The sequence below is a fragment of the Mustelus asterias genome, unplaced genomic scaffold, assembly GCF_964213995.1.
Source record: "Mustelus asterias unplaced genomic scaffold, sMusAst1.hap1.1 HAP1_SCAFFOLD_416, whole genome shotgun sequence".
NCBI lineage: Eukaryota > Metazoa > Chordata > Chondrichthyes > Carcharhiniformes > Triakidae > Mustelus > Mustelus asterias.
The window spans coordinates 135,560-149,483 of record NW_027590371.1 but is presented as its reverse complement, the minus strand read 5'-3'; the positions used below and the strand labels follow the sequence as shown (position 1 = coordinate 149,483).

General features: G+C 57.9%; 1 protein-coding gene across 1 annotated transcript in view; it reads right to left on the bottom strand.

The window, feature by feature from the left end:
• Positions 1-843: 843 nt before the first annotated feature.
• Positions 844-13,924, bottom strand: part of LOC144486621 (uncharacterized) — a 27,311-nt gene continuing 14,230 nt past the window's right edge. The window contains exons 6-7 of the mRNA XM_078204667.1: positions 12,420-12,521; positions 844-1,028 (exon numbers count right to left, since the gene is read on the bottom strand). Coding sequence (XP_078060793.1) covers positions 1,015-1,028; positions 12,420-12,521 — 116 coding nt within the window. The 3' untranslated portion in view covers positions 844-1,014. The remainder of the gene's footprint in view (positions 1,029-12,419; positions 12,522-13,924) is intronic.

Genomic DNA, 13,924 nt, shown 5'->3' with positions numbered 1-13,924 from the left:
AATGAGGAGAAAGTGTTTCCAGTGACAGGAGGCTCGGTAACCGGAGGGGACACGGAGTGAAGAGAATCGGGGAAAGAACCAGAGGGGGGGGAGATGAGGAGAATTTTATTTTGGACACACAGCGAGTTGTTGTGATCTGGAAGGCGCTGCCTGACAGGGCGCTGGAAGCAGATTCAACAGGAACTTTCAAAAGGGGCAATTGGGGAAATACTGGAAGGGGGAAAATTTACAGAGAGAGAGAGTGGGGACTAATTGGAGAGATCTTTCAGAGAGCTAGCACTGGGTGGATGGGTTGAATGGCCTCCTGTGCTCGATCGAGGTGTCGGGCACCATCGACAGCCACCATTGGTCAGCCGGGAGTCGCACTGGCGTGAGGAATTCTCATTTTCACCTCTTCGTAAACCCCCCCTGAACCCGACCCCACCCCAAACCCGCGCTCAGAGCTGAACCCCCTACCCCCAGCGGCGACCTGTACCAACCTAACCATCCATCGACCGCGGGTTTCCGCTTCCCCACCTCCCAGCCGCTTTGCTAAAACCCTCCAGGGGCAGACAGGTCAAGCGCTGTTCCGAGAAAAATTATCGACAATGCCTCCCCCCCGCTTACGCAGAGGACATTCACGATCACCGGGGGCGCTTTAGCCTCGACTGTCGCTCCCACGTTAGTCTTCCTGAGAAAGATCTCCGCTATCGTCCCCTTAAAGAGCGGGGTTGACAATCAGATACAGCCCCTCCCCCTCCCTCCCTCCCCTCCCCCTTCCCTCTTCCCCCACCCTGCACCCACCCTCCCATCCCTCCCCCCCTCCTCTTCCCCCCTCCCCCGGACACCCACACCTGCCCCCAATTCTCTGCTCAAGAATGTAGTCACTCTTCGGAGAGCCATAACGTGGGTGACCCTTGTTGTCCTGGGGTTTGGAGAGGGCCACTGGTGTCAAGGTCCGTTGGTGTTAGGAGGGGCAGATTTTGGCTTCAGGGTGGGGTCTGTTCACCGGGTGGGGGGGTGGGTGAGGTCTCCTTAATCTTGGGAACCTGTGGAGTGGAGGAATGGAGGATTGTGTCAGGTGAATTGACAAAACAACACAAATATTAGAAACTCTTCCTGCAATTGTAGCCCAGAATCACAGAATCTCAATCCCCAGAAAGGACCAGATAGACAGAGACCCCCTAAGCACACCCAGTCCCACAGACAGACCCCCAAAACACACCCAGTCCCACAGACAGACCCCCAAAACACACCCAGTCCCACAGACAGACCCCCAAAACACACCCAGTCCCACAGACAGACCCCCAAAACACACCCAGTCCCACAGACAGACCCCCAAAACACACCCAGTCCCACAGACAGACCCCCAAAACACACCCAGTCCCACAGACAGACCCCCAAAACACACCCAGTCCCACAGACAGACCCCCAAAACACACCCAGTCCCACAGACAGACCCCCTAAACACACCCTGTCCCACAGACAGACCCCCAAAACACACCCAGTCCCACAGACAGACCCCCAAAACACACCCAGTCCCACAGACAGACCCCCAAAACACACCCAGTCCCACAGACAGACCCCCAAAACACACCCAGTCCCACAGACAGACCCCCAAAACACACCCAGTCCCACAGACAGACCCCCAAAACACACCCAGTCCCACAGACAGACCCCCAAAACACACCCAGTCCCACAGACAGACCCCCAAAACACACCCAGTCCCACAGACAGACCCCCAAAACACACCCAGTCCCACAGACAGACCCCCAAAACACACCCAGTCCCACAGACAGACCCCCAAAACACACCCAGTCCCACAGACAGACCCCCAAAACACACCCAGTCCCACAGACAGACCCCCAAAACACACCCAGTCCCACAGACAGACCCCCAAAACACACCCAGTCCCACAGACAGACCCCCTAAACACACCCAGTCCCACAGACAGACCCCCAAAACACACCCAGTCCCACAGACAGACCCCCAAAACACACCCAGTCCCACAGACAGACCCCCAAAACACACCCAGTCCCACAGACAGACCCCCAAAACACACCCAGTCCCACAGACAGACCCCCTAAACATACCCAGTCCCACAGACAGACCCCCAAAACACACCCAGTCCCACAGACAGACCCCCAAAACACACCCAGTCCCACAGACAGACCCCCTAAACACACCCAGTCCCACAGACAGACCCCCAAAACACACCCAGTCCCACAGACAGACCCCCAAAACACACCCAGTCCCACAGACAGACCCCCAAAACACACCCAGTCCCACAGACAGACCCCCAAAACACACCCAGTCCCACAGACAGACCCCCTAAACACACCCAGTCCCACAGACAGACCCCCAAAACACACCCAGTCCCACAGACAGACCCCCTAAACACACCCAGTCCCACAGACAGACGCCCAAAACACACCCAGTCCCACAGACAGACCCCCAAAACACACCCAGTCCCACAGACAGACCCCCAAAACACACCCAGTCCCACAGACAGACCCCCAAAACACACCCAGTCCCACAGACAGACCCCCTAAACACACCCAGTCCCACAGACAGACCCCCAAAACACACCCAGTCCCACAGACAGACCCCCAAAACACACCCAGTCCCACAGACAGACCCCCAAAACACACCCAGTCCCACAGACAGACCCCCAAAACACACCCAGTCCCACAGACAGACCCCCTAAACATACCCAGTCCCACAGACAGACCCCCAAAACACACCCAGTCCCACAGACAGACCCCCTAAACATACCCAGTCCCACAGACAGACCCCCAAAACACACCCAGTCCCACAGACAGACCCCCTAAACATACCCAGTCCCACAGACAGACCCCCAAAACACACCCAGTCCCACAGACAGACCCCCAAAACACACCCAGTCCCACAGACAGACCCCCAAAACACACCCAGTCCCACAGACAGACCCCCTAAACACACCCAGTCCCACAGACAGACCCCCAAAACACACCCAGTCCCACAGACAGACCCCCAAAACACACCCAGTCCCACAGACAGACCCCCAAAACACACCCAGTCCCACAGACAGACCCCCTAAACACACCCAGTCCCACAGACAGACCCCCAAAACACACCCAGTCCCACAGACAGACCCCCAAAACACACCCAGTCCCACAGACAGACCCCCAAAACACACCCAGTCCCACAGACAGACCCCCAAAACACACCCAGTCCCACAGACAGACCCCCAAAACACACCCAGTCCCACAGACAGACCCCCGAAACACACCCAATCCCACAGACAGACCCCCTAAACACACCCAATCCCACAGACAGACCCCCTAAACACACCCAGTCCCACAGACAGACCCCCAAAACACACCCAGTCCCACAGACAGACCCCCTAAACACACCCAGTCCCACAGACAGACCCCCAAAACACACCCAGTCCCACAGACAGACCCCCTAAACACACCCAATCCCACAGACAGACCCCCTAAACATACCCAGTCCCACAGACAGACCCACTAGACACACCCAACCCAAGGCACGAACTCGCACCCACAGGGAGTGGGGAGAATGTGGGACTCGCTCCCACGGGGAGTGGGGAGAATGTGGGACTCGCTCCCACGGGGAGTGGGGAGAATGTGGGACTCGTTCCCACAGGGAGCAGGGGGAGAATGTGGGACTCGCTCCCATGGGGAGTGGGGCGAATGTGGGACTCACTCCCATGGGGAGTGGGGAGAATGTGGGACTCACTCCCACGGGGAGTGGGGCGAATGTGGGACCCACTCCCACAGAGAGTGGAGAGAATGTGGGACTCGCTCCCATGGGGAATGGGGAGAATGTGGGACTCGCTCCCACGGGGAGTGGGGAGAGTGTGGGACTCGCTCCCACGGGGAGTGGGGAGAATGTGGGACTCACTTCCATGGGGAGTGGGGAGAATGTGGGACTCGCTCCCACGGGGAGTGGGGGAGAATGTGGGACTGACTCCTACGGGGAGTGGGGAGAATGTGGGACTCACTCCCACGGGGAGTGGGGAGAATGTGGGACTCACTCCCACGGGGAGTGGGGAGAATGTGGGACTCACTCCCACAGGGAGTGGGGAGAATGTGGGACTCGCTCCCACGGGGAGTGGGGAGAATGTGGGACTCACTCCCACGGGGAGTGGGGAGAATATGGGACTCGCTCCCACGGGGAGTGAGGGAGAATGTGGGACTCACTCCCACAGGGAGTGGGGAGAATGTGGGACTCACTCCCACAGGGAGTGGGGAGAATGTGGGACTCACTTCCACGGGGAGTGGGGAGAATGTGGGACTCGCTCCCACAGGGAGTGGGGGAGAATGTGGGACTCGCTCCCACGGGGAGTGGGGAGAATGTGGGACTCACTCCCATGGGGAGTGGGGAGAATGTGGGACTCGCTCCCACGGGGAGTGGGGAGAATGTGGAACTCGCTCCCACGGGGAGTGGGGAGAATGTGGGACTCGCTCCCACGGGGAGTGGGGCGAATGTGGGACCCACTCCCACAGAGAGTGGAGAGAATGTGGGACTCGCTCCCATGGGGAATGGGGAGAATGTGGGACTCGCTCCCACGGGGAGTGGGGAGAGTGTGGGACTCGCTCCCTGGGGGAGTGGGGAGAATGTGGGACCCACTCCCATGGGGAGTGGGGAGAATGTGGGACTCGCTCCCACGGGGAGTGGGGGAGAATGTGGGACTCGCTCCCACGGGGAGTGGGGAGAATGTGGAACTCACTCCCACGGGGAGTGGGGAGAATGTGGGACTCGCTCCCACGGGGAGTGGGGGGAATGTGGGACCCACTCCCATGGGGAGTGGGGAGAATGTGGGACTCGCTCCCACGGGGAGTGGGGAGAATGTGGGACCCACTCCCACAGGGAGTGGGGAGAATGTGGGACTCGCTCCCACGGGGAGTGGGGAGAGTGTGGGACTCACTCCCTGGGGGAGTGGGGAGAATGTGGGACTCACTCCCACGGGGAGTGGGGAGAATGTGGGACTCGCTCCCACGGGGAGTGGGGAGAATGTGGGACTCACTCCCTGGGGGAGTGGGGAGAATGTGGGACTCACTCCCACGGGGAGTGGGGAGAATGTGGGACCCACTCCCATGGGGAGTGGGGAGAATGTGGGACTCGCTCCCACGGGGAGTGGGGGAGAATGTGGAACTCACTCCCACGGGGAGTGGGGAGAATGTGGGACTCACTCCCACGGGGAGTGGGGAGAATGTGAGACTCGCTCCCACGGGGAGTGGGGAGAATGTGGGACTCGCTCCCACGGGGAGTGGGGAGAATGTGGGACCCACTCCCACAGGGAGTGGAGAGAATGTGGGACTCGCTCCCACGGGGAGTGGGGAGAATGTGGGACCCACTCCCATGGGGAGTGGGGAGAATGTGGGACTCGCTCCCACGGGGAGTGGGGAGAATGTGGGACCTACTCCCACGGGGAGTAGGGGAGAATGTGGGACCCACTCCCATGGGGAGTGGGGAGAATGTGGGACTCACTCCCACGGGGAGTGGGGAGAATGTGGGACTCGCTCCCACGGGGAGTGGGGAGAATGTGGGACTCGCTCCCACGGGGAGTGGGGAGAATGTGGCACTCGCTCCCACGGGGAGTGGGGGAGAATGTGGGACTCGCTCCCACGGGGAGTGGGGAGAATGTGGGACTCGCTCCCACGGGGAGTGGGGAGAATGTGGGACTCGCTCCCACGGGGAGTGGGGGAGGTGAATAGTATTGATGTATTTTAGGGGAAACTGGATAAATACATAGGGAAAATGTTTAGCATGTCAATGAAGGAAACAGACGGGGAAACTTGATTATTTAAATGTGAAATAGAAACAACTGGAAATCGAAAAAGTGATTCAATTTGTTTCTGTTCAACATGCACTTCCTGTTTCCGAAATCAACTTCCTGTTGCTAGATTTTGCGGTTAATCTTGTTTTGACAGCGGCGAGAGTGATTGTGCAGATTGGAGCCTGAACCCGGCACTGAGTGCGGGCAATGGGGTGCTCTCACTAACATGGTCATCTCTAAGAGCCAGGCCAATGTGCTGAGGAACGGCGTTCGAATCTCGCCCAGGCAGATAGAATTCTATCAAACTTTGGAATTAAAAATCTAACGGCAAACAGGAAACTACTGCCGTTAAAAACACCTCATCTACTTCACTGATGTCCCAGATAGGAAATGAAACCTTTCGGGGCGGCACGGTTGTTAGCACTGCTGCGTCACAGCGCCAGGGACCCGGGTTCGATTCCCGGGGGCACGGTGACACAGTGGTTAGCACTGCTGCCTCACAGTGCCAGGGACCCGGGTTCGATTCCCGGGGGCACGGTGACACAGTGGTTAGCACTGCTGCTTCACAGCGCCAGGGACCCGGGTTCCATTCCCGGGGGCACGGTGACACAGTGGTTAGCGCTGCTGCCTCACAGCGCCAGGGACCCGGGTTCGATTCCCGGGGGCACGGTGACACAGTGGTTAGCGCTGCTGCCTCACAGTGCCAGGGACCCGGGTTCGATTCCCGGGGGCACGGTGACACAGTGGTTAGCACTGCTGCCTCACAGCGCCAGGGACCCGGGTTCGATTCCCGGGGGCACGGTGACACAGTGGTTAGCGCTGCTGCCTCACAGCGCCAGGGACCCGGGTTCGATTCCCGGGGGCACGGTGACACAGTGGTTAGCACTGCTGCCTCACAGCGCCAGGGACCCGGGTTCCATTCCCGGGGGCACGGTGACACAGTGGTTAGCGCTGCTGCCTCACAGCGCCAGGGACCCGGGTTCCATTCCCGGGGGCACGGTGACACAGTGGTTGGCGCTGCTACCTCACAGTGCCAGGGACCCGGGTTCGATTCCCGGGGGCACGGTGACACAGTGGTTAGCACTGCTACCTCACAGCGCCAGGGACCCGGGCTCGATTCCCGGCCTCGGGTCACTGTCTGTGTGGAGTTTGCACGTTCTCCCCGTGTCTGCGTGGGTTTCCTCCGGGTGCTCCGGTTTCCTCCCACAGTCTGAAAGATGTGTAGGTTAGGTGGATTGGCCATGCTAAATTGCCCCTTTGTGTCCAAAGATGTGTCGGTTAGGTGGATTGGCCATGCTAAATTGCCCCTTTGTGTCCAAAGATGTGCAGGTTAGGTGGATTGGCCATGCTAAATTGCCCCTTTGTGTCCAAAGATGTGTCGGTTAGGTGGATTGGCCATGCTAAATTGCCCCTTTGTGTCCAAAGATGTGCAGGTTAGGTGGATTGGCCATGCTAAATTGCCCCTTTGTGTCCAAAGATGTGTCGGTTAGGTGGATTGGCCGTGCTAAATTGCCCCTTCGTGTCCAAAGATGTGCAGGTTCGGTGGATTGGCCATGCTAAATTGCCCCTTAGTGTGTAAATCTGAGGGGTTACGGGGATAGCCTGGGAGAGGGGCCTGGGGGAGGAAATTCCACAGTTTCACCAGCCTCTGAGTGAAGAAATCTCTCCTTATCTCTGTCTGAAATGTGCCTCACCCATACCTTCACACTGAGACCCTGACCCACCACCACACCCCCCGCCCCCCCCCACCCCCCCCAGCCTTAAGAAACACCATCCCGGCATCCGGTCTGTCCAGCCCTGTCAGAGTTTTATCCGCTTCAGTCAGATCCCCCCTCATTCCTCTAAACCCCAGTGAATACAGGCCCGGTCGACCCAATCTCTCCCCGTCCAACACTCCCCCATCCCAGGGGTAAACTCCAGTGAATACAGGCCCGGTCGACCCAATCTCTCCCCGTCCGACACTCCCCCATCCCGGGGATAAACTCCAGTGAATACAGGCCCGGTCGACCCAATCTCTCCCCGTCCGACACTCCCCCATCCCGGGGATAAACTCCAGTGAATACAGGCCCGATCCACCCAATCTCTCCCCGTCCGACACTCCCCCTTCCCAGGAATCAGTCTGGTGAACCTTCGCTGCGCTCCCTCTGTGATAAATATGTCCTTTCTCAGATAAGGAGACCAAAACCACCCACAATACTCCAGGGTGAGTAACAGCTCCCAAAAACCAGCAAAGGCCACAAACCATCGATGTTAATAAAAGGTTATTTTCAAAGCAGCAGCAAGTTAATTTGAACCTGCGAAGTTTCCCCTGCGGCTTCATGTTTTAGATTCAATGTTCTGCAAAGCGGTTGATCTTCCCTTAACCTGTTCCTCGCTATTGGATCGGAAGGTGATAAAGCACTTGTGTTTAAAAGATCTTCCCCAACAACCTCACACCATTAATCACTGCCTAACACTGCGGGACACGGGGAGGTATCAGCAACAGGGGAGCACTGAGACAGATAGAGTGTGACAGAGCAAGAGAGAGAGAGAGACAGAGAGCGAGAGACACACGCACACACACAGAGAGAGGGACAGAGAGAGAGAGAGACAGAGAAAGAGAAAGAGAGAGACACAGAGAGAGACAGACAAAAACAGAGAGAGAGTGAGAGAGAGACAGAGACGGAGACAGAGAGACACACAGAGAGAGGGACAGAGGGAGAGAGAGAGAGGTTACAGAGATATGGAGGAGTGTAGGGGGCTGGAGGAGGTTACAGAGGTAGGGAGGGGTGTAGGGGCTGGAGGAGGTTACAGAGGAAGGGAGTGTAGGGGGCTGGAGGAGGTTACAGAGGTAGGGAGGGGTGTAGGGGCTGGAGGACGTAACAGAGGTAGGGAGGGGTGTAGGGGCTGGAGGAGGTTCCAGAGGTAGGAAGGGGTGTAGGGGCTGGAGGAGGTTACAGAGATAGGGAGGGGGTGGAGGGGGCTGGAGGAGGTTACAGAGAGAGGGAGAGGTGCAGGGGCTGGAGGAGGTTACAGAGATAGGGAGGGGTGTTGGGGCTGGAGGAGGTTACAGAGATAGGGAGGGGTGTAGGGGCTGGAGGAGTTTACAGAGATAGGGAGGGGGTGTAGGGGCTGGAGGAGGTTCCAGAGGTAGGAAGGGGTGTAGGGGCTGGAGGAGGTTACAGAGATAGGGAGGGGGTGTAGGGGCTGGAGGAGGTTCCAGAGATAGGGAGGGGTATAGGGGCTGGAGGGGGTTACAGAGATAGGGAGGGGTGTAGGGGCTGGAGGAGGTTACAAAGATAGGGAGGGGTGTAGGGGCTGGAGGAGGTTACAGAGATAGGGAGGGGTGTAGGGGCTGGAGGAGGTTACAGAGATAGGGAGGGGGTGTAGGGGCTGGAGGAGGTTACAGAGATAGGGAGGGGTGTAGAGGCTGGAGGAGGTTACAGAGATAGGGAGGGGGTGTAGGGGCTGGAGGAGGTTACAGAGATAGGGAGGGGGTGTAGGGGCTGGAGAAGGTTACAGAGATGGGGAGGGGTGTAGGGGCTGGAGGAGGTTACAGAGATAGGGAGGGGTGTAGGGGCTGGAGGAGGTTACAGAGATAGGGAGGGGTGTAGGGGCTGGAGGAGGTTACAGAGATAGGGAGGGGGTGCAGGGTCTGGAGGAGGTTACAGAGATAGGGAGGGGGTGTAGGGGCTGGAGGAGGTTACAGAGATAGGGAGGGGGTGTCGGGTCTGGAGGAGGTTACAGAGATAGGGAGGGGGTGTAGGGGCTGGAGAAGGTTACAGAGATGGGGAGGGGTGTAGGGGCTGGAGGAGGTTACAGAGATAGGGAGGGGTGTAGGGGCTGGAGGAGGTTACAGAGATAGGGAGGGGGTGTAGGGTCTGGAGGAGGTTAGAGAGATAGGGAGGGGTTTAGGGGCTGGAGGAGGTTACAGAGATAGGGAGGGGTGTAGGGGCTGGAGGAGGTTACAGAGATAGGGAGGGGTGTAGGGGCTGGAGGAGGTTACAGAGATAGGGAGGGGGTATAGGGGCTGGAGGAGGTTACAGAGATAGGGAGGGGTGTAGGGGCTGGGGGAGGTTGCAGAGATAGGGAGGGGTGTAGGGGCTGGAGGAGGTTACAGAGATAGGGAGGGGTGTAGGGGCTGGAGGAGGTTACAGAGATAGGGAGGGGTGTAGGGGCTGGAGGAGTTTACAGAGATAGGGAGGGGGTGTAGGGGCTGGAGGAGGTTCCAGAGGTAGGAAGGGGTGTAGGGGCTGGAGGGGGTTACAGAGATAGGGAGGGGTGTAGGGGCTGGAGGAGGTTACAGAGATAGGGAGGGGTGTAGGGGCTGGAGGAGGTTACAGAGATAGGGAGGGGTGTAGGGGCTGGAGGAGTTTACAGAGATAGGGAGGGGGTGTAGGGGCTGGAGGAGGTTCCAGAGGTAGGAAGGGGTGTAGGGGCTGGAGGGGGTTACAGAGATAGGGAGGGGTGTAGGGGCTGGAGGAGGTTACAAAGATAGGGAGGGGTGTAGGGGCTGGAGGAGGTTGCAGAGATAGGGAGGGGTGTAGGGGCTGGAGGAGGTTACAGAGATAGGGAGGGGTGTAGGGGCTGGAGGAGTTTACAGAGATAGGGAGGGGTGTAGGGGCTGGAGGAGTTTACAGAGATAGGGAAGGGGTGTAGGGGCTGGAGGAGGTTCCAGAGATAGGGAGGGGTGTAGGGGCTGGAGGGGGTTACAGAGATAGGGAGGGGTGCAGGGGCTGGAGGAGGTTACAGAGATAGGGAGGGGGTGTAGGGTCTGGAGGAGGTTAGAGAGATAGGGAGGGGTGTAGGGGCTGGAGGAGGTTAGAGAGATAGGGAGGGGTGTAGGGGCTGGAGGAGGTTACAGAGATAGGGAGGGGTGTAGGGGCTGGAGGAGGTTACAGAGATAGGGAGGGGGTGTAGGGGCTGGAGGAGGTTACAGAGATAGGGAGGGGGTGTCGGGTCTGGAGGAGGTTACAGAGATAGGGAGGGGGTGTAGGGGCTGGAGAAGGTTACAGAGATGGGGAGGGGTGTAGGGGCTGGAGGAGGTTACAGAGATAGGGAGGGGTGTAGGGGCTGGAGGAGGTTACAGAGATAGGGAGGGGGTGTAGGGTCTGGAGGAGGTTAGAGAGATAGGGAGGGGTTTAGGGGCTGGAGGAGGTTACAGAGATAGGGAGGGGTGTAGGGGCTGGAGGAGGTTACAGAGATAGGGAGGGGTGTAGGGGCTGGAGGAGGTTACAGAGATAGGGAGGGGGTATAGGGGCTGGAGGAGGTTACAGAGATAGGGAGGGGTGTAGGGGCTGGGGGAGGTTGCAGAGATAGGGAGGGGTGTAGGGGCTGGAGGAGGTTACAGAGATAGGGAGGGGTGTAGGGGCTGGAGGAGGTTACAGAGATAGGGAGGGGTGTAGGGGCTGGAGGAGTTTACAGAGATAGGGAGGGGGTGTAGGGGCTGGAGGAGGTTCCAGAGGTAGGAAGGGGTGTAGGGGCTGGAGGGGGTTACAGAGATAGGGAGGGGTGTAGGGGCTGGAGGAGGTTACAGAGATAGGGAGGGGTGTAGGGGCTGGAGGAGGTTACAGAGATAGGGAGGGGTGTAGGGGCTGGAGGAGTTTACAGAGATAGGGAGGGGGTGTAGGGGCTGGAGGAGGTTCCAGAGGTAGGAAGGGGTGTAGGGGCTGGAGGGGGTTACAGAGATAGGGAGGGGTGTAGGGGCTGGAGGAGGTTACAAAGATAGGGAGGGGTGTAGGGGCTGGAGGAGGTTGCAGAGATAGGGAGGGGTGTAGGGGCTGGAGGAGGTTACAGAGATAGGGAGGGGTGTAGGGGCTGGAGGAGTTTACAGAGATAGGGAGGGGTGTAGGGGCTGGAGGAGTTTACAGAGATAGGGAAGGGGTGTAGGGGCTGGAGGAGGTTCCAGAGATAGGGAGGGGTGTAGGGGCTGGAGGGGGTTACAGAGATAGGGAGGGGTGCAGGGGCTGGAGGAGGTTACAGAGATAGGGAGGGGGTGTAGGGTCTGGAGGAGGTTAGAGAGATAGGGAGGGGTGTAGGGGCTGGAGGAGGTTAGAGAGATAGGGAGGGGTGTAGGGGCTGGAGGAGGTTACAGAGATAGGGAGGGGTGTAGGGGCTGGAGGAGGTTACAGAGATAGGGAGGGGGTGTAGGGGCCGGAGGAGGTTACAGAGATAGGGAGGAGTGTAGGGGCCGGAGGAGGTTACAGAGATAGGGAGGGGTGTAGGGGCTGGAGGAGGTTACAGAGATAGGGAGGGTTGTAGGGGCCGGGGGAGGTTACAGAGATAGGGAGGGGGTGTATGGGCTGGAGGAGGTTACAGAGATAGGGAGGGGGTGTAGGGGCCGGGGGAGGTTACAGAGATAGGGAGGGGGTGTAGGGGCTGGAGGAGGTTACAGAGATAGGGAGGGGTGTAGGGGCTGGAGGAGGGTAATTGGGCAACAAGGAACGTGTGTGCCAATATGATGAAACCCTGCAGTATTGCAGGGTAAATGCTGGTGTACGGGACGAGAGGGAGGTGGAGCATCGCCAATGGCAGAGCAATCAATCGCAAGGTATCGCAACTCGCCATGTCCCACGATTGAAGAAAGAAAAATATTCAGCGTTCATTGCGAAGGTTACAATGGTTCCCAGGGGGTGAGGGACGCTGAGAGGAATGGTGCGACCACGCACTCACATACCCGGCAGGAAGACCCCAGAGGACGCACACCCCGAGGTACAATCAGCCATGTTCTCATAGCCAGACTCACTCTCATTCACCTCGTGGTCATCATCATATTCACCTGCAGAGAGAAAGGTTCAACCTTCAACCAGCGCTCAGTGTCGAGGGAGCTTTACTCTGTATCTAACCCCGTGCTGTACCTGTCCTGGGAGTGTTTGATGGGGCAGTGTAGAGGGAGCTTTACTCTGTATCTAACCCCGTGCTGTACCTGTCCTGGGAGTGTTTGATGGGGCAGTGTAGAGGGAGCTTTACTCTGTATCTAACCCCGTGCTGTACCTGTCCTGGGAGTGTTTGATGGGGGACAGTGTAGAGGGAGCTTTACTCTGTATCTAACCTCGTGCTGTACCTGTCCTGGGAGTGTTTGATGGGGACAGTGTAGAGGGAGCTTTACTCTGTATCTAACCCCGTGCCGTATCTGTCCTGGGAGTGTTTGATGGGGACAGTGTAGAGGGAGCTTTACTCTGTATCTAACCCCGTGCCGTATCTGTCCTGGGAGTGTTTGATGGGGACAGTGTAGAGGGAGCTTTACTCTGTATCTAACCCCGTGCTGTAGCTGTCCTGGGAGTGTTTGATGGGGGACAGTGTAGAGGGAGCTTTACTCTGTATCTAACCCCGTGCTGTACCTGTCCTGGGAGTGTTTGATGGGCGACAGTGTAGAGGGAGCTTTACTCTGTATCTAACCCCGTGCTGTACCTGTCCTGGGAGTGTTTGATGGGGACAGTGTAGAGGGAGCTTTACTCTGTATCTAACCCCGTGCTGTACCTGTCCTGGGAGTGTTTGATGGGGCAGTGTAGAGGGAGCTTTACTCTGTATCTAACCCCGTGCTGTACCTGTCCTGGGAGTGTTTGATGGGGCAGTGTAGAGGGAGCTTTACTCTGTATCTAACCCCGTGCTGTACCTGTCCTGGGAGTGTTTGATGGGGGACAGTGTAGAGGGAGCTTTACTCTGTATCTAACCCCGTGCTGTACCTGTCCTGGGAGTGTTTGATGGGGACAGTGTAGAGGGAGCTTTACTCTGTATCTAACCCCGTGCCGTATCTGTCCTGGGAGTGTTTGATGGGGACAGTGTAGAGGGAGCTTTACTCTGTATCTAACCCCGTGCCGTATCTGTCCTGGGAGTGTTTGATGGGGACAGTGTAGAGGGAGCTTTACTCTGTATCTAACCCCGTGCTGTAGCTGTCCTGGGAGTGTTTGATGGGGGACAGTGTAGAGGGAGCTTTACTCTGTATCTAACCCCGTGCTGTACCTGTCCTGGGAGTGTTTGATGGGCGACAGTGTAGAGGGAGCTTTACTCTGTATCTAACCCCGTGCTGTACCTGTCCTGGGAGTGTTTGATGGGGACAGTGTAGAGGGAGCTTTACTCTGTATCTAACCCCGTGCTGTACCTGTCCTGGGAGTGTTTGATGGGGACAGTGTAGAGGGAGCTTTACTCTGTATCTAACCCCGTGCTGTACCTGTCCTGGGA